General features: G+C 40.4%; 1 protein-coding gene across 1 annotated transcript in view; it reads right to left on the bottom strand.

Moving 5' to 3' along the window:
- Positions 1-1,431: 1,431 nt before the first annotated feature.
- The window catches only part of GABRR3 (gamma-aminobutyric acid type A receptor subunit rho3), a 31,600-nt gene continuing 12,650 nt past the window's right edge, over positions 1,432-20,381 (bottom strand). The window contains exons 4-11 of the mRNA XM_059466185.1: positions 20,200-20,312; positions 12,082-12,149; positions 10,562-10,785; positions 8,410-8,492; positions 7,698-7,838; positions 4,998-5,150; positions 2,723-2,919; positions 1,432-1,819 (exon numbers count right to left, since the gene is read on the bottom strand). Coding sequence (XP_059322168.1) covers positions 1,517-1,819; positions 2,723-2,919; positions 4,998-5,150; positions 7,698-7,838; positions 8,410-8,492; positions 10,562-10,785; positions 12,082-12,149; positions 20,200-20,312 — 1,282 coding nt within the window. The 3' untranslated portion in view covers positions 1,432-1,516. The remainder of the gene's footprint in view (positions 1,820-2,722; positions 2,920-4,997; positions 5,151-7,697; positions 7,839-8,409; positions 8,493-10,561; positions 10,786-12,081; positions 12,150-20,199; positions 20,313-20,381) is intronic.

The raw sequence follows: 20,381 nt of genomic DNA on the forward strand, positions 1-20,381 counted from the left end.
CATGCTCTGAGCAAACAAGATGGGAGCAAGAAAATAAGTAAATTGAAAGAAAAAGAAAAAAAGAGTAAGTAAATAAAATAACATAAATAAACAAATCAGAGAGTGGTTTAGACTTCCAAATTTATTCCCACTTCCTTGACCAATAAACTTGACCAAGAATTTACCTTGTGACACTTTTTGTCACCAAATGATCATTTGGAACTTCAAAATGATAATTTTGATCTGACTTTGTAAATATAAACTCAGCTCATTAGATGACAGACAAACCCAAGGAATTTAGTGGAAAATGCTCCTTATTTGGGAAAGTTGCCAAAGTAATCTTGATTATTTTCTGGAGCTGTAAAAACTTTCTGTGTTTATCCCTGAACATCCTTAATTCAGCCTCCTTAGCCTGAACCTAAGGATATTTCCATGCAGGATTCATCTGAGACTGACAGTTTTCCTGTATGTGTCTCTGTTTTGGCACAGCTGTTTCCTTTCATTTCCTAGAACTATGCTGGGCATCACTGCTGCAAGGGGCAGATGCAGCTTCTCCTCACTGGAACATTCAATCTCAAATGCCAGAGTGAGAGGGAGGGAGGCAAAACCCCAAGTTCACGTGCAACAGAAAGCAGAAGAACCAAAGGCGTGGTTGGATTGTTCTCTTGAGAAAATGGTCTAAAATCTCTGTCTCCAAGCCTGTGTTTCTAAGCCAAAGGTTCTGCAGGAAGCAGGGGATTACAGCAGGTTGAGGTGAGGCAGAGGTGGGGTGACTCATGAAGAACACAGCTCCTGCTGGGGATGCTGCTCATCCACCTGGGAAGTGGCTGCAAGTGCACAGGGTCCATAAATACCTTTGTTATTCCTGTGCTGCCTCAGGGACTGCTGAGCCAGATTCTTCAAAACAGAGGTCCCATGGAGAGTCATGGACAGCTGACAAGGGTGAAGGGTTTTCTTCAAGTGTTGCTGATGCACAATCTACAAAGCCCCATCAGCCTGGCTTCCTGCACTGCTAAGCCATCATTTCCCCCTGGTTGCCATCCGAGGGCAGAGGTGCACAGGGGCTGCCCAGGAAAACTGGAATGCAGGAAGTGAAACAAGGACAGGAGCTGTCCCAAGCTGTCCCAAAGCCGTTGGTGCTGACTGCTGAACAAAACGGAGCATAGATGAGGAACAGAGAGGCTGATCTGACAGGAAGAGTTGGAGTGCAGACACAGACAGGGCAATGGCTCAGGAGGGAGCTGCTGTCTGTTCAGGGGGTGACAAAGGGCTCCCTTAGTGAGCACACAGCTCCTGTGCTACTGCAGTGGAGCCTGTGCACGGGATCACCCCAGTGAAGCTCTGTGTAGTCCAGCTGAAAAAGAGCCCAGACATTTGAGAGTTTTTCATGAAGAGTTTTGCTGCTGACCAAACCAGGTTTGATGCAGAAGTCTCTTTTGGAAAACTGTAACCTTTTCCTCTACTGCTGTTGCATTATTTTTGAAGTATGATGCAACCCTCATACACAAAATAAAGCCTAGCTTATAAGCATTTTTGTTCATATGTACAAACCCCAGTAAAAAAAGTTGAAAACAATATATACACTGGGAAATATAATCCTGGAATAGGTGTCAATAACATGATTGTTCTGCAAAATAATCCTGCCCACGTTGCCCTTCAGAGATCTCTTCCTCTTCAGGCGAGGTGTGTCAGCATTGGAGATGTTGGTTTGACTTGCCCTGGTCTCACTGTCCTCACAGGGCTCTGGGAAGGGGCTCAGGTCCATGTCCTCGTCTGCGTCGTGGTAGCAGCCGTCGAAAGCCATCGCTTGCACGGCGTCCATGCTGTACATCCCTGAGGCCTGGAAACAAGGGAGAGTTACCAGCAGGAGCCATGGTGGCAAAGCAGAAATGAATAAACCAGAAGATAAAGAAAGCTTTCCCCTCAGTGCTGAGCATGTGGAGAACAGGGCTGTCCCACAGTATGGCTCTCTGTGGGGCCTGCCCTCCTGAGCAGGACATGAGCAAGGATTCATCAAATGTCATAAACCACTCTTGTCTGTCTGATCATTGCCAGCTGCTGGCTGCCAATTCGTGCCTCAGCTCCTGAAATAGAGCAACCTAACTCTCTCCTGTAGGTCTTGTGGGAAATTACTTCAAACATTGCTGGGAGTAGGTTTTTGATGGGATTATCCAATCATGTGAGCAACATATGCATTCTTTCTGTGCTCCTCCCCTCATGATATTCCAGCAAATGAGTTCACAGAGGGGATATTCTTCAAGCAAAGGTTTTATAAGTGAGAGCTTCACAGAAAGCAGATGTTTAACTTGTGGCTATTTCTGCTTCAGGTACACTTTTCTAAAATTACCTTGTCATTCATCTGGTCTTGGGACAAAAAAAAAAAAACAAACCAGGAAACAGGGAGGAATATCATACGAGGGCATGCTGAGGTCTATTTGAGAGACAGGAGAAATACCTTGATTGATAGGTATTTGAAAATAGAAGGAAAGATATATTCCTCTGAGGGGGGAAAAAGGGGGCAAAAAATATCCCTAACCTCTGCCACAAGGGAAAGGAGTTAAAGCACAGACCTTTCAGGATCTCAGAGAGGAGGACACTGTGTCTCCCTTCACCAAGTGAAAAAAAAGTGAGATAGAGAGTGGAGACAGAGATTGTTACTGTTCTGTTATCACAGGGGTGTATTATGATTACTCTGTGGCTTGCATGATGCTTTCAGAAGGCAACAAAACACAGAGGGTTGTACCTTGCCCCTTTTTTTGAGTTGTTTTCTCTCTTCAATGGTGGTGAGATAGTTCACTGCTGCGTACTCGATGACTGACAGGAAGACAAAAAGGAAGCTGATCCATAAATACACATCCACAGCCTTTATGTAAGACACTTGAGGCATTGAGGCACTTACTCCTGTCATGATGGTGGACATTGTCAGCACTGTAGTTATACCTGCCAGAGAGAAGAGAGAGGTTAGCACAGTTCTGGCCCAGGTTCTGTTTAGCCCATCCCCACTGCAGAGCTCTGTGAGGGAGAGTGACTGACACCCCCTTTAACTCCCTCACACAGGCTCTGGCAAGTGGAGTGCACCATGAAGGACCCATCACACACCATGCTGAGAGCACTGAACCATCTCTCTGCTCACAGTGGTCACTGGGCAGCACTAGGAGCAGGTTTCTGTGGCAGCTCTGGGCCCTGCCACACACAGGGCAAAGCTGTGGCCTTTCTTCACTTCCCAGAGCCAGGGCTGCCGCTGCGTATTTTCTTGTCCAGGAAAATCACTAAAGAATCATTTCCCCTCCCAAGCCTTTCTCAAATTGTACTTCTTGAGAACAAATATAACTCCACAGCTCTCTAAAAGCAATCTAGCATAAAAATGCTACAGCCACTGAAACTAAGAAAAAATTATTTGCCTCAGCGTGACCAAAATTTCACCCTCATCTTTTCAATCTCTGCTCTTACATCAGCTATTCACTTCATTTTGGTTTGCTCCAGCTCAGGGGAAAAAAAAAAATCAAAAAAACAACACTCAACTCAGGCTCTGCTTTTAAAGAAATCAGTGTAACTCTGTCAGACAGCACTGTCAGCTGAGTCTCTGCAGCCCTTCTCCAGTTCTACCCCAGTTCAAGTCCACTGGAACATACAAGAACTCTCCCCCTACCTCTCTGCAGCTTTTTTAGTTTGAAGGATGGAGGGATGGAGCTTGAAATACACCATGTTAGAGGAAATCAATTTATTTAATGTACATATACTCTAGGCCAAGGAGCTAGGCTTATTAAACTTTGTTGTTAAGGTTTCCTATAAATTATGTATGATTATGCTAATGAAATGTGCTTTATTCATGGAACTCCTGATGCATAACCTTCTGCAGAAATCCATACATAAAAAACATGATCAGAAAAACCATCTTGACAACATTAAAAACTGCCTACTGAGAATTAAAAGGTTATTTGTAAAGATGAAGTTAAATTTCTTCTAAATAAAAGGAATTCATAGATGCATGAATAAAAGTAGGTAGGAGGTACCATAATTTGTTTACAGATTAACAAAGAGATTTATATCTCATGTATTAATAGCTTTAGACTCTGCTAATAGAAAGGAATCTGAGTGGCTACAGTCCTATTTTTTCTAGATTTATATAGTTACAGAGAAAAATGAGGGCTTTTTCTCTTGCCTAAGAAATATGGCAACACACAGTTGGCTTCTGGGACCAGCATCAGTGAGAAGAAAGAACAGGAACTTCTTTATTTTAACCTGACAGTTGCAGGACTCAGGTGCATTATGGTTGCATTAGATATCTTAACAAATTTCCATCAGATCTTCAGAGATCCTAATTTTTGAAAAAATCTACTCACTCCAGGGCCATCAGTATTATATTCCCAACAAAGACAGCCTTGAAGTGGCATCCAATGATACACCAGTGAGAAAAAAATAAGTTTCTATAAAAAACCATAATAGGTCCTCTTCTCCTGAGCTGAGGAGTTCACAACCTACTTTTTGGCTTCCACAAAGATTGTGTGTCTTGCACAGCTAAGACACCAAAGCAAACATTCCTAAGGTGCCCCACAATGAAAGGCTTTGCCACACAGGCAGCTGTTTCCAAGTTGGTAGGAAGATAGTGAATGTTTCTTGAGAAAAAGAAGAGCTGCAGAGCTTTTCCACAGACTGGGCTACACCTAATGATCCATGGATCTGGGGAGGGATCTGACTGCCTGTTCCTACCTGTTACTTTGCAGGGAAGAGGGAAGGAAAACCCAGGTTTTGCAATTAAGTAAAATTCTATCAGGAAATCTGCAGAATCATCCCTTTTTGCTTTTGTGTGAGCTGTTTCCAAAAATAGCAAAGCCAGTCTGAACAAACATCCCCTTTCCAAATGCAGAGACTGACTACAGGTAATGACAACAGAGGTAATAACAGTGTTGTTCAGGCAGTTATCTGATATTTTTGCTCACATCCTGTGTAAATAAGGTAACTCCAAACCCTCCCCTCTCAATTCTATACCTCCCAAAGAATATACAGCAAAGATTTACCTAGTGACACCCTGGCAGGAACAGCTCTTCTGTCAATCCAAAAGGAAACCCAAGACAGCATCACCATCAGCATGGCTGGGAAATAGGATTGTAGCACAAAAAAGAAAATGTGTCTGCGGAGTGCAAAGTTGATAAACAGTCTGTTGTACCAACCTATTGGGGAAAAAAAGGAGAGGAACAGGTTGGGGAGAAGAGAAGAGAGCTGTGTTATTTGTGAGCTCTGTTTGCTGGCCCCTCCTGGCAGGAGCAGTAAATGCCTCAGAAACCTTGCCAGCACCTGAGCTATACACAGTGCTTTACAAACTGTCCATCCTCCCTCATTTATGGGAGCATGTCTAAAACACTCTGTTATAACTGAGGCTGGGAAATTGAAAAAAATCAAATAGACTTGAAATGAAACTGCCAGGAGAATACAGACAGGATACAATTGTGCAGAGATGCCAACACCCTGCCTTCCCTGAATTACCTGACAAGAAGCAGCCCTTCCTTCCAGGTTTTTTTGGGTGTTTTTGGTGGAAGCTGCCTGCCGGCCCAGCACTCACTTGAGAGGACAGGGTGCCATCTAGTGAATTTAGGGAGTGCTCTGCCTGAGCAGCACTGCATCCCTGCTGCACCTCCTGCCACGGCAGGGAAACCAGGTTTCAGGGAGGGAAAAAGGCAGAAGTGGGTGCCTGCACAGCATCTGCCTGTCCAGGACTGACAGAGCCATCTGTGAGCCTGTGCTGGAGCACTCCTGCCATCACAAAGAGGGACTCTGTAGAGAAGAACATATCAAAATGAACCCCAAATAATATTAAATGTTCTATTGTGTTTTCAGTTTTGTGGAGAAGGCTTTTTGCTTAAAAGATTATTGTCTCTAAAATGGATTTAAATTGTTGCTCCTCTGGAGGCCTGGGAACTCCAAAAGCCTAAACACCACAGCTGCTGTTCACTGAGATTCACAGGACACGAGATGCAGAACCTGAAATGCAGAAAGCTGCTTTATGGGAATGATGACTCTCATTAGATGCTGCTGTTTGTTCTCCACTATCATTTACTTGGAGGGTAAATTTGCCTCCAACAAGAAACAAAAAAAACAAGACAAAGTGGAACCTCCTGAACAAAACAAAACCTCAAAGCCAAGTGTAAGTCTAAATTCTGATTACCAGATATGCTACAAGTACTATCCCAGTGGTCCCTGGGACTTAAAAAAATCTTTGCTTTCACCTTTATGCTGCTGAATAAGCTCACCCACAGAATCTCTGCATGTTAAGTGTAAAGTTACACTCTGCAAAGTCCAAGATGCTGTGAGGTGCTGCAAAGCCCTGGGTGCAGGGCCCTTGTGAGGGTGCCCTGCTGTGCTCAAGGCTCTCTCTGCTTGCCTTGAGTGGTTTTTGATAAGAATAGCAAGGCAGAAAGAAGCCAGCTGAGGTCCTGGGACCCAGTGTGGTGGAAAATATTCCAGTCTCCTTCTGGCAACAAGGACAAATTGGATGCAGCTCTCAGCAAGGCAGAGTTATCATAGCAGGGTATCCACATGACAGTGGCCCTTGAAAGATGGAGCTCTGTTCTTGGCTCACACAGGAGCAGGAGATAAGGGTGAAGAACCTTATCAAGCTGTGAATTCCTCACTGCTGAGGCTGCATCACAATTTAAACTGGGATTTCTGCATTCAGTAGTAGCCACCACAATTTTGGATGGCCCTCTTTTGAAAACAAAAAGAAAATAACCTGTAAATAAAATACACTAAATAAATATATCTGCTTTCTTTAAAGGCTTTTTTCCAAAGACTTGTGCACTTCATTGTATTAAATGCAGCAATTTCTCTTTTATTCATCTGTTTTGATATAAAGGGCATTAACCAAACTGAAATAAATTGACTCAGACTGCAAAGTACAATAGCAAGAGTGCTGTTTTCTTTGGTTAAATATCTATGGTTAGACTACTTACATAGAGAAGTGTTTCAAAATTTATAATTTCATGTAAAACACAAGGAAGACAAATGCTCACCCTGCATGAAATCAAACCATGAACCCCTAAAGCTTTGTGCAGTTTGCCAGAAAGTATATAGCAAGATCTACAGGGAGAAATAAAACCTGTCTGGGGCAGATCAACCTGAATTTAAACTATGTTGCACTGACATAAAGTATTTTTTTTCCTGCAACTTTATGTATAAACAAGGAAAATTAAGCAAATCATGAATTAGACCTGAACAGGTAATAATCTCATATGAAAATCCTCAAGTTAGCAGACTTTTAGTGATGTTACACAGCTCCAAAAGTGAGGATATTTTAGCCAGTAAAACACACTGGAATTCCTCTTGTTTGCTTTCTAGTATCTGACCCTTTAGGATTTCCATTTTCAAGCTTTTCTGTATAGCCAGGACATAAAGATTCCTGTAAATTCAATATTCCAGTGGCTTTCAGAGAGGCACCATGATTTTGCAAGAGCTCAGAACAGCACATTTTTGGTGGTTGTGCTTTTTTTTCCAGGCTCTTAATGCCAGATATGAATTTACAAGTATTATTATGGCCTTTTTTCCCTAAAATAAAGTTTTATATTGATAAGGCAAAGAGAACCAAGGCCCCAGACTGACAAGACCTCATTTGAACTGATCTCTCAGCAGCCACTGTCATTTACTAGCAAAGATTTGAATGTGAAGGACATTCTGCATGAATTTATCCTGTGCTGCTCTCTGCTGAGGAGAGGGGCTTACTGTACCAGTACTGCTGTAAAAAGCAAGTCCACTGGAAGCACTGAATTCCTCAATGAAGAACTGGGAGAGGGAGATGTGCTCATCTGTGCTCAGGGACTTGTTGCCATGTTTCCAGTACAGCATCAGATCATCCTCATTGTATGCATCTGTGAGAGAGCAGAAAGTGAGGTTATAGAGTTCCTGATCACTTCCTCTTCCCTTTCTTAGGGACAGGAGGCCACTCAAGCAATCTGGGAAAACCCCAAAGAGACATTTTTCACACCAATTTGTCAGTTGGCATGGCAAAAGAGCATGTTCCATCTTGTTCCAAGTGCAGCCCTGTGCCCTGCCAGCAGCTTCCAGCTGAGGCAGGGGTGAAAAAGCAGATGTTTCACACTAACACAAGCACCCATCTTCATTTTTCCAACAAGTCAAAAACTGACATTTTATTTTACTTTTAATCTGTACATCTTTTTTCTCAGAGAAAAAAACTCTCATGTTTTTTGAGAGATTTTTAGATTTAGGCCTTGAAATACATACCAGTGGGAATAAAGCAGGGTGCATCATTGTTTTTCCACCTTGCCAAAGCTCACTGAAAGATCCCAAATTGCTTACAGTTCAATATGTACATGCTGAAGGGTTCAGGTGACACCTCAAAGCAAGTGAAAGAGGTATAATGCACAAGAGGGAGTGCTGGTAAGAATGCACATGTGAAGAAAAATTAGGAATTAAACTTACAGCTTTCCAGTTCCAAAGAACAGTTCTGTGTGTCCAGAGGAAACCTGCTGAAATCCATGAAGCACATAGCAGAAACTGTTATTCTGCAGAAAAGAAGAGAAAAACAGAAATAAAATGAATAATTTCACACTTAGCTGTGCACACACCTTAGTACCAATCTGCTGTTTAGGATCCTATTGATTGAGGTTTTCTGACATTTTAGATGCCTCTAAAATAGCTTCAAGATGGTGAAATAAAGTTAAATCAGTGAGAGATCCTATTTTTTTTTAAAAGCCCCATAAATAGTCTTTATTATTAAATACATTACCTTTGATTTTTAAACCCTATATTTGGCCTGATTCTTCATTAGCCTTTCACACATTTTGGTTTGAAGGTTTACAATTACAAAGATTAACAAAGGGAGTTCACATTTCTTCACTTGATTTCTCATAGACTGAAGTAGATAATATTACAGATTAGAGCAAATATTATTCCAAGGGATGTTTTCCTAGCTAGAATGATTATAATATTTAATTGTAAAAAGAGATTAGCTGCAATTTCTGGAAGCTTACTCTCCTCTTAAATGGAATGCTTTGTATTGTAAAAAGCTTAAGGAAATCTAGGCAAAGCCTATTTCACATTCCACCTGCTTTTCCACAAATGTTTAGAGGACAAATACCCCTTTGTATTTAATAAAGAACAAACAAAAAAAAAATGAACCTGCTAGGGGCAGCAAATTAAATATGGTAAATATTGCCACATTTCCCTTTCCTGTCACAGCTTGCATGTCATTTGATGGTTAAGTTCAATTTTTCAGTTTTGCACAAATGGAATCCCACAGGGATTTCAGTGAGGGTTATACAAGTGCCCTTTGAAAACCTGGGCTCAGTAACCACACTGTAGCTGAAGTTTTACAAATCTAAGACTTTACTGGCTTGAAATCAGATTCTAAGAGTGAAGACATGCATAGGACTTCTAACTATGGATGTTGTTTCCATCCTTCAGCTATTGGCTAAAGGACATGGGAACAAGAGGAAAAGAAAGTCTGTTTTAGCAACAGATCTGGATTTTGGGTTCACTTTGCTTCAATGAAACCCTGGATGCCAGCCACTGAAGAAAAACTGTGAAATATGCAGATTTATTGCATGTAAGTATTTGGAATTTAATTTACTTACTACATGTAAAACTAGCAATAAAAAAGGGTATTTTAAAGCACATCTAAGGAACAATTCCTGCTTCTCACTTGGAAAATCACTGATGCAAGCCTTAGTGGAGGGGTATAGTTCCTCTGATCCCTCCTTCTCAACAATTATGGAAATTAATACAGCAATAAAAAGCACACTTCACCTCATCGTTCCTTACTTGAACATACACTACTTAAAAATAGTGTACAGCTGTTGTTGTGAGGATTTCTGCCTGTCCTCATGACAGAGGAGATAAATTCATTAATTGCTGCAACAATAATTACACAGCCACAACCTCAAATGCTTCCATAAATCTTCAAACTGTCCAGATTGGATGAACTATCACTTCTGTGCTCAGAGCTAATTAGTACCAAACTGAATTTCTGCAATGCACAGGCCTCAGATCCCTTACCCTAGGGGGAAAATTGCTGCATTGAAACTATTTCTGCCACATCATCCAAATCTCCTTCAGAAAGCAAAGCAGTAACATACACAGGGAAGGGAGACACATTAATGACCTTGCTGTTCCAGTTCTGGAATTGCTGTTTCACTTTCCAGTTCCTTTTAGTCCCAGAACACTGGTGGTATCAGCACCAAAAATCTGTGCCTATCTAGAGCCCTGGTTTGTATCACTGGCATGTTAACTGGGTGAAAATAGCTGAGACAGTTTCAAAAGACTCAGGAAAAAGAATAAAACAAACAAAACTACCAAAATGATGGTTATTTGTTAATAATTATTTGCTTTACTGTACTCAGTAGCAATACTGCTGGAGCCACTGGTAAGGAACTAACACCTGATGGGAAACAATACCTGAATGATAGAAAAAATATGTTTTCAATCCTCATTTAATTTTCCCACTGGCATACCAGTTTCTCATGATGTGCTACCAGGGGATTAATGCCAGAATCTTACCTGCAAGCATTTCCAGTCATTTTAATTACATGACAACTGCAGCCATGGATGTTCTCAGGGAAGGGTATTTCCTCACCTCAGGCTGAAGAGCACATTGCCATCAGGGTACACTCGGAGCATGATGTTTTCCACAGTTGTATCATGGATGAAAGATCTTTTGGAGTGCACAAAAAACACATCAGGCACCCAGATCTTCTTTATCAGTCGTCCATCAAAAGTCATGCTTTTGTTTTTGTTGCTACGGAATGAGAGCCTCTCGTCCTTCCAGTAGTGTCTGAGATACAAAGTCATGGTGAAGTCCTTTGTTTCATTAAAAATAAAAGGAGACAATACTTGGTTTAGTCATGTGCAATAGAAAACACACAAATTACATATGCAAAGGATCAATTTCTTCTTTGCACATTATCTGAAAGATCCTTAATAAGAAGAACCAAGCATCACTCAATGAGTTTGAATTTGAATATTGATGAGATTTTGTCTCGTCCCTGGTGTCTGAGGCTAAGACTTCATTTATCCTTAGATAAAACTTCTACATATTTCAGTGGTCTTCTGGATTGGGCCAGCTGTGCAGTGATAAAGAAGCTTTAAAACCAGACAAGGGTAAATGGAAAAAATGTTTCCTCTGGAAATCTTCACAACCTTCTCCAAGAATAGACTGTGGTTCCCTTAAGGTTCCTTTACAAAGGCATTAACTGGAGTTCTTCATGAGCACTAGGTCAATTTTTAAAATCCACAAGCCTGTTCATTTTGTACAAATATTGTACAGGGGCTAAATTAATACATTTATTAATCAAATGCATCATTAAGAAACAATTCAATGAATATCATAAGAGTAAGGAGTTAGATTTTACAATAATTAAAATAACTACACTATTTTTTTACTATAAAACATTATTACAAATATTTTATGATCCTATTTAGAGAAACATTATGACTGCAAATCTACATGTGGGAAGAGATGGAGAGGATGCTGCAAAGCCAGTGTGAGCTTCTGCACAGCCTGACTGCTCTGTGTTCACCTATATAAATTTTGTCTTATTAAGCAGACACCATTTATCTCTGTAGAACATTTGCTTCTGGTAAGAATACTGTGAAGAGAGTTTGATCTTCCCCTGTAATATGATTTTGTGATTTGAGTAGGTTTGTAAAGGAGTGCAGGAGCTCATACTGACAATATTAGTGACAATTTGGGCTGAAGAATGGACATTCTTCAATGCATTCCAGTACCACAGGCCCTAAGTGCAGTGTCTCCTCCCCAGGACCATTTCTGGAACTCATGTTCCTCTTTCCATTTGTTATGATCACAGCTCCACCCAAGCCACAATTATGGAACACTCAGATTTGCATAGGCAAAAGAAGCAAAGAACATGAAGCCTCATCATGCAATGGAGCATTCAAACCAGAGCACTGCCCACTCTGAGCTGTTCCTCTGGCCCAGGGAGAAATTCAACACTTACTAATGTAAATGCATGCTTCAAGGCAAGGATGTGCTCTTTAGGGTTTGCTTTCTTTACCTACATTATTCTGTACCATCCATCTGCATGTTTCTGAACCCCTTGTGTTTTTACTGAAACCCTTTATTCCAGTCCTGCTCACCATGTCCACTTCAGAAATGCTGTCAATGCTCTCCACCTGCACATCAATGCCCACAGGTATTGGTGACCCTGCATGGGAACAGAAAGAGGCACGAGGAGCAAAAATCCATATTTTTAAAGGGGAGACAGCAACACCAGCAGGACACAGAGAATACTGTATCCCAGAATTTACTGCAGGCTCTCCACCTTAAAAAAACAATGAAAAAAGGCAACAAAGTAAAACAGTTGTGAAAATAAGCACAAGATGCTCAGTGCTGTTTTTGCAGTTGGTTTTGGCACAGCAGTTTGGCCAGCAGTGGCAGTGTCCTTGTGATGCCACAGCAAATTAATGAACCCCTTGGAGTGCAATTCAGAACCACCATGGGAAAACGCTGAGTAAATACATGGAATACATCAAAGATTGCAAAGCTTTCTCACCACTTCCAATGCTCATTCACAAAAAACATACTTATTCTGACTCTTATTATCTTTAGTTACTGAGCTGTTCAAGGTTTGGTATAGCTGGTCATGAAAAAGCACTGCTTGCTCACCACCTCTCAAGGGAAAAGCTGTACATGTGCTAATCATGCTCTGTCACTGTGTTGTGTATTTACTGAGTGAATTTTTAGGATGAAGTTACCCCAAACCAATTAAAAATTACAGCCATATTTGAAATGATTTCCACTCTTTTCAGTGTGAAATATCAAGAATGAAGGATGTAGTTCCTCATGGGCTGTGTCATTCCACTAATTGATTGATTAATTCCACAGGGGAGGAAGAGAGGAGCATGTATATATGCATATCACACCACCACCCCAAGAAGATTCTGCTTTTAGCATGAAAATCAGTAGTAATTATTGTACACAGGATTCCAATCACTTATCTCAAAAATAGCCAGCTAAAATATTTTTTGAGTACACATTTCAAATAACCAGTTAAAAGCATGAATACAGTGAAGTCTGAACAGCAACAGCTTTTCTAACTTATCTTTTTCTTGTCTTTTCCTTTTAGCCCTGTCAATCCAAAATAGTCCAGGAACATCACTCTGGTGATAACCAGCCACAATACAGTGTCCCTTTTTGGAATTATCCTTAAAATAGCAGCCTTCGAGGATTACACAGCTGCCTCCAGTTCTTACCAGTAAAGATCTTGAACTATTTTAGAGGTATTTTTAAATCTGGCTCTGTAATCTCTTGATTTTACTTGTCTTTTTTTAATGGGGAGTCTGTCCCTGCACAGAACAGATGAAGATGCACTGTGCATGGGAAATAAAGTGAGATGTTCTCAGAGTTAGCAGGGCACACCAGAAAATATTTAGGCACTGACAAGAGCTGGGCTCCTTGGCTCAGAAATCGTGTCCCTCTCTGAGAGGAATGCCTACCTCAGCCTCTTGGCCAAAGCCCAAAGATTCAGGGCTCTAGAGAGCAAAGTTTGTTAATAAAACACCAAGCAGTACTTTGGAAAAATGCTGCTTCTTCTGGAGAATAGAGACAGGAAAAGACAGCTGCTCCAGAGGCTGATGCACAAAAGTATCAATGAATATATTCAGCCAGACTCCTTCATACAAAACAACAGAAATTTTTCAACTTCTCCTAAACTAGTTTTGCCCACTTCTTGCTTTGTCTTGATCACGACACCAAAATAGTTTATTTACACGAAATACCAGCTTGTAGCAAACGCTGGTACAAAAGTGCCTGGTTGTAATCTGAGTCATCTTTGCTGTATTCCACTGAAATCTTGTAAATTAAAAACAGGTTCAGCCAAAGTAGAAGTCATTGTGGAATTTATACCTGATGTGAGCATCGTTCACAAAAGGCATTCACACATCATTTAAATGCAAACAACAATTTATACTGAATTATGTGGGTGGAACAGGAGGGGGGGGGGAACAGCTCTCAATGTCAAGAAAGCTTTTACCAGTTCCTGAGGCAAGGACAAATCTAAAGCAAATAAAGTGAAATGTCTCCCATCAGCATTCTTCAGGCAAACAAGGAGCTCAGCACAAATCACATCCCAGAATCAGACATCTGACTTTCTAAGCCTGTGTTGTGTAGTGAGGAAAAGGCTTTTCTTAGTGACTGCTGCTCCAAGTGTGATGACAGCAGTTCTAGTATTTTTTGTCATTTCAAAAATCACAGACAATTTCTTACCCAAACAAATATTATTCCAGTGTGAGCAAAATTTCCATCAGCTCCTCTGGGCAGACACAAAGGATCTGATCACAGAACTAGAAATCAGTGCAGCTTATGGTTATGTTGGCTGCATGCACACAAACCAAAGTGCCCCTTATCCATAAATACACACAGAGACACCTGATTCTTGGAAAGGACAGCCTGTACTGCACTGGGAACTACTATAAAAATAGGCTGGTGGTGACAATGAATAGCATAAAAGAAATCAAAACCTATGGCCAGGAGAAATACAGTGAACAATTCCAAAGTGAATTGAATAAAAAGGGAACTGTTACAATTAAATTCATTCCTGATTAGGTAGAAATGCGAGAAGTGTGAAACAGACTCCTTGAGAAGAGATTGCTCTTCTCTGTCTGAAGAAAGACAACAACCTTACTCATGATGCTTAGTGAGAAAACACTGTCCAGTCAAGCATTCAGCACAGAGAATTATTAAAGCAGAATTACCCCAGCCCTGATCCATTACTAACAGATCAGAGCAGCTGCAAATATTTCCTTCCCATTCTGACTCTACTTTGGCAACAAATGTAAGTAGATAATAAAGACAGTAAAGACTGCACAGATATGATCACTGTGCTGTTCAATTTTCTCATCTGGAGCACTTCTATATCATTGTCACTAACACACCCAACAAGATACCTATGGCCTCAGTCTGGTCTAATCATGGTTTTTGGGAACATTTCTCTGTGTGATTAAAAATCACCTCCACTAGAAACAGGAGGGACAATTAGCTATTGGGAACAGGCTGCTAGGAACTGTAATTTCTTCATCCCTTGGATTTGTTTTGTCACAAGAGGCTGTTTTTATTAAAAAAAAACATAATTACAGTAAGAATTGAAAAGGTTCCTAAACCAGCCAAAATAGGAAAGCAATTTTTCCCACCTCTGTGTCTGCACCAAGCTTTCTCCCTGCTAGATTGAGAATTTCAATCTCTGGCTGACCATCAGACAACAGCATCAAATTCCCTTTAAAAAAAGCAACCAGAGCAAAGCTGTGGTTTTTATTTCCCAGTTTGACAAAACTGGGGATGGCAGAGAGGATTTTGTTATTAAATTGAGCAGCTTCAGTTGCTTCTGGAGGGTCACTACAAATCATTATTTTAGAGGGATTAGTGATTTTCACAATGGTGGCTCCACAGATGTTCAGGATAATTACTCCTCAACAGAAAAAAAAGCATTGTTTTCAGACAGGTTTGACTTTATGCAAGCCATTTCCAGTCTTTTATTTTAAAGGTTTAAGCATAGCAAAAGAATTCCTTGATGAGCATGGAATTTTATTAATAGACAGTACATCAGGCTAATTCTGTAATACCCTTTCTAGAAGGGATATTATGTAAAAAGGATATCTATCCTTTTAGCATTTTTAGGATCAATTTCTACAGTAATAATGACTGGTTTAGTGAATGCTATAATATTTTTATAATAATCAGACCTTTGGGCACACAACAGATTGCACCTGAAGATCTATGGGATAAATGTTGAATTTAGAAACAACTGCACCCAGCTGGCTTTGTATATGTTACAAAAATCTACCAGCAAGAGATAGAGACTAAGGCAGAATTAAGATCTGTAGGTGGACTTGGTTCTAAAACAGAGGAAGAAAACTGGATAGAAATGTAAACAAGCTCAAGGGAGGTGAAGCTTTGTGGATTTTTAAATTTTCTTCTGGCAATGACAGGAACAGGAGAATTACTGGCAACCGTATTTTCTTCTTGTTACTACTGTGTTTCTTTCTTTTTTAAGTAAGAAACAAAGGTGGTCTGGTATGAGCAGTAACCAGCCCTTGGAGTGGAAGATTTAGCAATGTGAAAGAAAAAAATCCAGAGGAAGACTATTAGAGGTCTTGCAAATAATCAATATATTTCCTCTCCTCTCCTGTCCTGGATCCCCAGCTATTCCTTCCAGTAAGAGGTGACAAAAATTCTATTTTCACCCATGTGAGTCTTCACCACAGGGAGAAGACATTTCTCATCTTTCAGGGAGAGCTGTGGTGCAAAACAGAAAAGAACTTGGGGGCAAAGAGCTGTTAGAATTGCAGCACTTTTTGAAGATACATTGGGCCATATTTTCTTTCCTTCCCTCCCCCCTTTTACCTTCATATATAATATATTATTATATATTATATAACATATATTATGTATATTTATGTATTATACATATATTTTGAAGAGGGAGGAAGCATAAAGGGGGAGGTGATATAATGGGATTTCTGATCCTCTGAAAATTCAGAATGAAGATTATGTTTAATTGCAGATTGAGGTGCAAATTTTCAGGAAAGACCTCTTGACCAACTAAATGCTTGTGAATTATTTTCATAATTTCTAATACTTACTTATGTTATTATCTTCTATATTGGTTAAAAAAGAAGAGATCATCAATTTTAAAACTTTAACTAACACACTTGTAATGTAGGAAACTACAGGTCCTTAAGACACAAGGTAGAAGAAAAAACAATATATATATTAAAAAACAGTACAAAGACATTTATACACACATGCATGTGTTACTTCCACCAGTACTTTGAAATAAGATAGTTCAGAAAATAAAAATATACAGATAAATAGATGTATAATAAGGAAAAAAAGTAGATTTAAAGCATTTCTATGGATTTGCTCTCAGACCTCTCTCAACGTGGAGTTTTGGCTGCTATGGCAATTTGCATTGTGGCCCTCAGATCTGAGCTGTTACAAGTCAGGATATGCTGAGAAGTCTCATTCATTGTCTGTGCTCACCCTTTCTTGCTGAATTTAAAACTTGGGGATGGGCATTCCAAGAAGTGCTGGCAGCATAATTTCATTTCTGACTTTTTCTCCACTCCCAGTTTAAGCTGCCTTCTCACTTGCAAACCAAACAGGACCATGACATTACACAGAAGGCAAGAATCAAACAACAACCCAACAAAAAATTCAGGAAAGAAAAAAACACCACCAGCTTCCATCAACAAGAGCCTGGCTTAGAGAGTAAATACAATGCAACAATGCCAAGTTTAGATTGTTAAAGTTTGGGTGCACTGAATTGTTGGTTTGCTTCACTTATCCTCACTGTACCATGAACTGCAAAGTAACATTTTTAAAGAGTAGGATCAGCTTGCCAGTAGTTGCTGAGTTTGCTTCATTTCAATGCTCTGTGTTTCTCTGGCTTTGATCTCTAATCTGCTAATAAACAGACAATGTCAGGACTAAATTAAAAAATTTACAGTCAGAGTGTCAAATTCTGATTGTGCAGCTGCAGTGGCACTGCAAGCAACAGAAGAATGCCAAAATACACTCATATAAATGGCAGCAGAGTTGTGTTCATTTGGTCAAAAAATTGATCTCTCACCTCCACAATTATTTCCAGTAACACTGCTGCCAGTAGCATCAGTGCCCAACAGTTCAACATTTACTTCCCCCACGTTTTTCTCTGTGCATGTTTGCTCAGTTTACAAATCAAACTCAGCATGTGCTCCCTCTGTTTTTGTTTTGTACAACTTAACTGTAGGTACTACAAATTCTGGGTCCTGTGGTCTGCTCATTTACATGGCATGTGTTGTGCTAAGTGAAATCAAAGCAAGGCAGGTTTAGATTTAAGATTTCCCTGAACTGAGGAATCTGCAGCAGCATGAATTTTCTTGCTACCTTTTCTCCTAAACTGGTGCAGAGGGTGATTGACCTTCTCAGGCAAAGGGGCACAGTGGAGCCAGATTAACAAAATCTGTCATTCCAACTCCCTGACAAACCCAGCAAATCACAATGGGGTATAGGAGAGGGGGAAGAGGTCCCTCTTCTAAAGGTAAAGAATAAATACTTTTTTTAATAAAAAATTTAAAGAATAAATACTTGTTTTTCATCCAGCTTTCCTGATCTGGTTTTTTTTTTTTTTTTTTTTTTGTTGTTGTTGCAAACTGATACACAGTGCTGAGCTGAATAAATCATGTGATGTGACACATGACAGATACAAGCCCCTCATGAGTCACAGTACAGCGCTGCTTCATTAAATCTGATGAAAACAAACCCAGGATTTCACCTGTGGTAACTGCACAAAGCCACAGTGCTGTAAGTCTCAGAGCAGTTCAGGGTTATGTTGTAACTGCTGTGGCAATGACTGCAGCAATGATATCTCTAATTTCTCCCTCTCCTCTGGGTAAGACTGCTCCTGCTGCACACTTAATCATCACTGTTCTTCAGAGAAACCTACACCCCATGTCTGCTGTCATAAAATAATCCCAAGGATGTTATTCAGATTCATGTTTCTGTAGAGAAATCTGTCCACTGAGGAGGTCACAATGGTGTGTTAAATCTCTGCTACTGCCTTATGAATGCCAAACCACTCCTTACTCCTGCAACACCACTGGAATCAATGGTAAAACAGGAACTCTGGGGTATGAATTTGGGATTGACACTCATTTCACTGGGACTTTTTTCACTCTGTGCTGTAAAAATGCCAGTGGATCTGTTCTAGTCTAAGAGTTTCACATTCCACATCTTAAGGGAGTTCTGAAAATTTGGAAGTGTGTGAAGAAAAAGGTGCTTCCCATGCCAGTGTGGCATGTGGGTGACAGAGGAGAAGCAGAGCTGAGGCACTGTCCTTCTAAAAGCTATTTCTGAAAGCCAGGAGTAGAGCTGAAATCACAGCCAGGGCAATGTGATGAGTGAGAGGCCTGTGCAGTGAAGTCAGTGGAAAAACTACAGCTGGCTTCAAGAGGAACTGAATGGGCTCTGTGAAGAGGCATCTACAAGAAAAGGACAAGGAGAAAAAGCCTGGGTGTGAAAAATCCTCACTGCCCCTGGAAAATTACAACTGCCATGTCACAGGGTATGCTCTCAAAGCTGCTTTTATGTACATCATCAATACTGGTTTCTGGCATGATTCAGTGATAAAGGACATCCCAAACCTCTGTCTGCTTACATGGAAATGCTACATTCTTTCTGAGGTGACACTCTCAGAAATTTAAATTCCTTGCGAGGTAACAAGAAGATGTCCAGATTAACAGATATTAGACAAGACAGGTATTAGGCAAGAGGAAATCTGAATTTCTGTTGCCAAGAAACAGACTGTATCAACTATTATTCAAAACCAGGCAAGGTTTTTGCTGTCTGACAAGACATCATTTCTATAGCAACAAGAAACCCTTTCCCATTCTCCCAGTGCATCCCAAGATGTTTTCCTTACCCATTCTCCCTCCTGGCACAATGAGCAGCCCCAGATCCCAGCAGCTGGTGTCAACAAGAGCAGCTCCCCAGACCTCAGCTGGCCTCCCAAATCTGTGCTTGTCTACACAACTGATTATTGGTCCTCAGATATTTCCTTTTGGCCTCATAATCCAGAGCAGTCCAGTCTAATTTTCATGAATCATGACAAGGGAAGTGGTGATGCCAAGGCTCAGACAAAGCTTATTAGTGGGGCAGCTTTCTCATTTTCCCTCCCATGAAGGAGAGTCAAAACTGAATCCAAGCTGTGAACATCCCATTGAATACTCCCTTGATCCAGATGCAATTTAGTTAAATGAACAAATAATCTTCACAGTGCCCAACAAGACAGAAACAATATCATAATAACCTGCAGGCCTGTGGGTAGTTGTTGTTCTTAATTTTGTAAACAGCAAACAGATTTAGGAACTGATGGATCATTTCAATCTCTCAAAACAAATCTGATGACTAAGTAATTTGCTAATTGCTACTAGACTGTGCCATTTCCAGGGATACCTTAATCACTGTTCTCAAAGAACCTTATTCTAATACTATTCTTACTTAGTTCTGTAAAGCAGACATTTTGAGCAGTTCCTCCTATTGATACACTAAACACAGAGAAGCCCCTTGTCTTTGACTATTTCTGTATTTCTTTATTTCCTGAAGTACAACAACTGAGCTGTGCTGCCATTAAGTCTGCCATTCCATTTGAAATGACAAAGTTGAAGTAAACTCCCAGAGAGAGGATAAACTCTTACCCAGCCCAGGCAGGTGCTGCTTACCTCCAAATCCAGGTCTCAGAGCAAAGTCATGGTCCTCTATGTGAAGGAGCTGCTCAGTTTTGAGTGGTCGGACCTTCGTGCTGTCAAGTTTCCTCATTTTAATTTCTCGTTTGCTATGTTAAAAGAAAAACAAAAACAAAGTGAGAAACTGAATTTATTTCTGCTGCCCTGACATTGACAGT

The sequence above is a fragment of the Ammospiza nelsoni genome, chromosome 2, assembly GCF_027579445.1.
Source record: "Ammospiza nelsoni isolate bAmmNel1 chromosome 2, bAmmNel1.pri, whole genome shotgun sequence".
NCBI lineage: Eukaryota > Metazoa > Chordata > Aves > Passeriformes > Passerellidae > Ammospiza > Ammospiza nelsoni.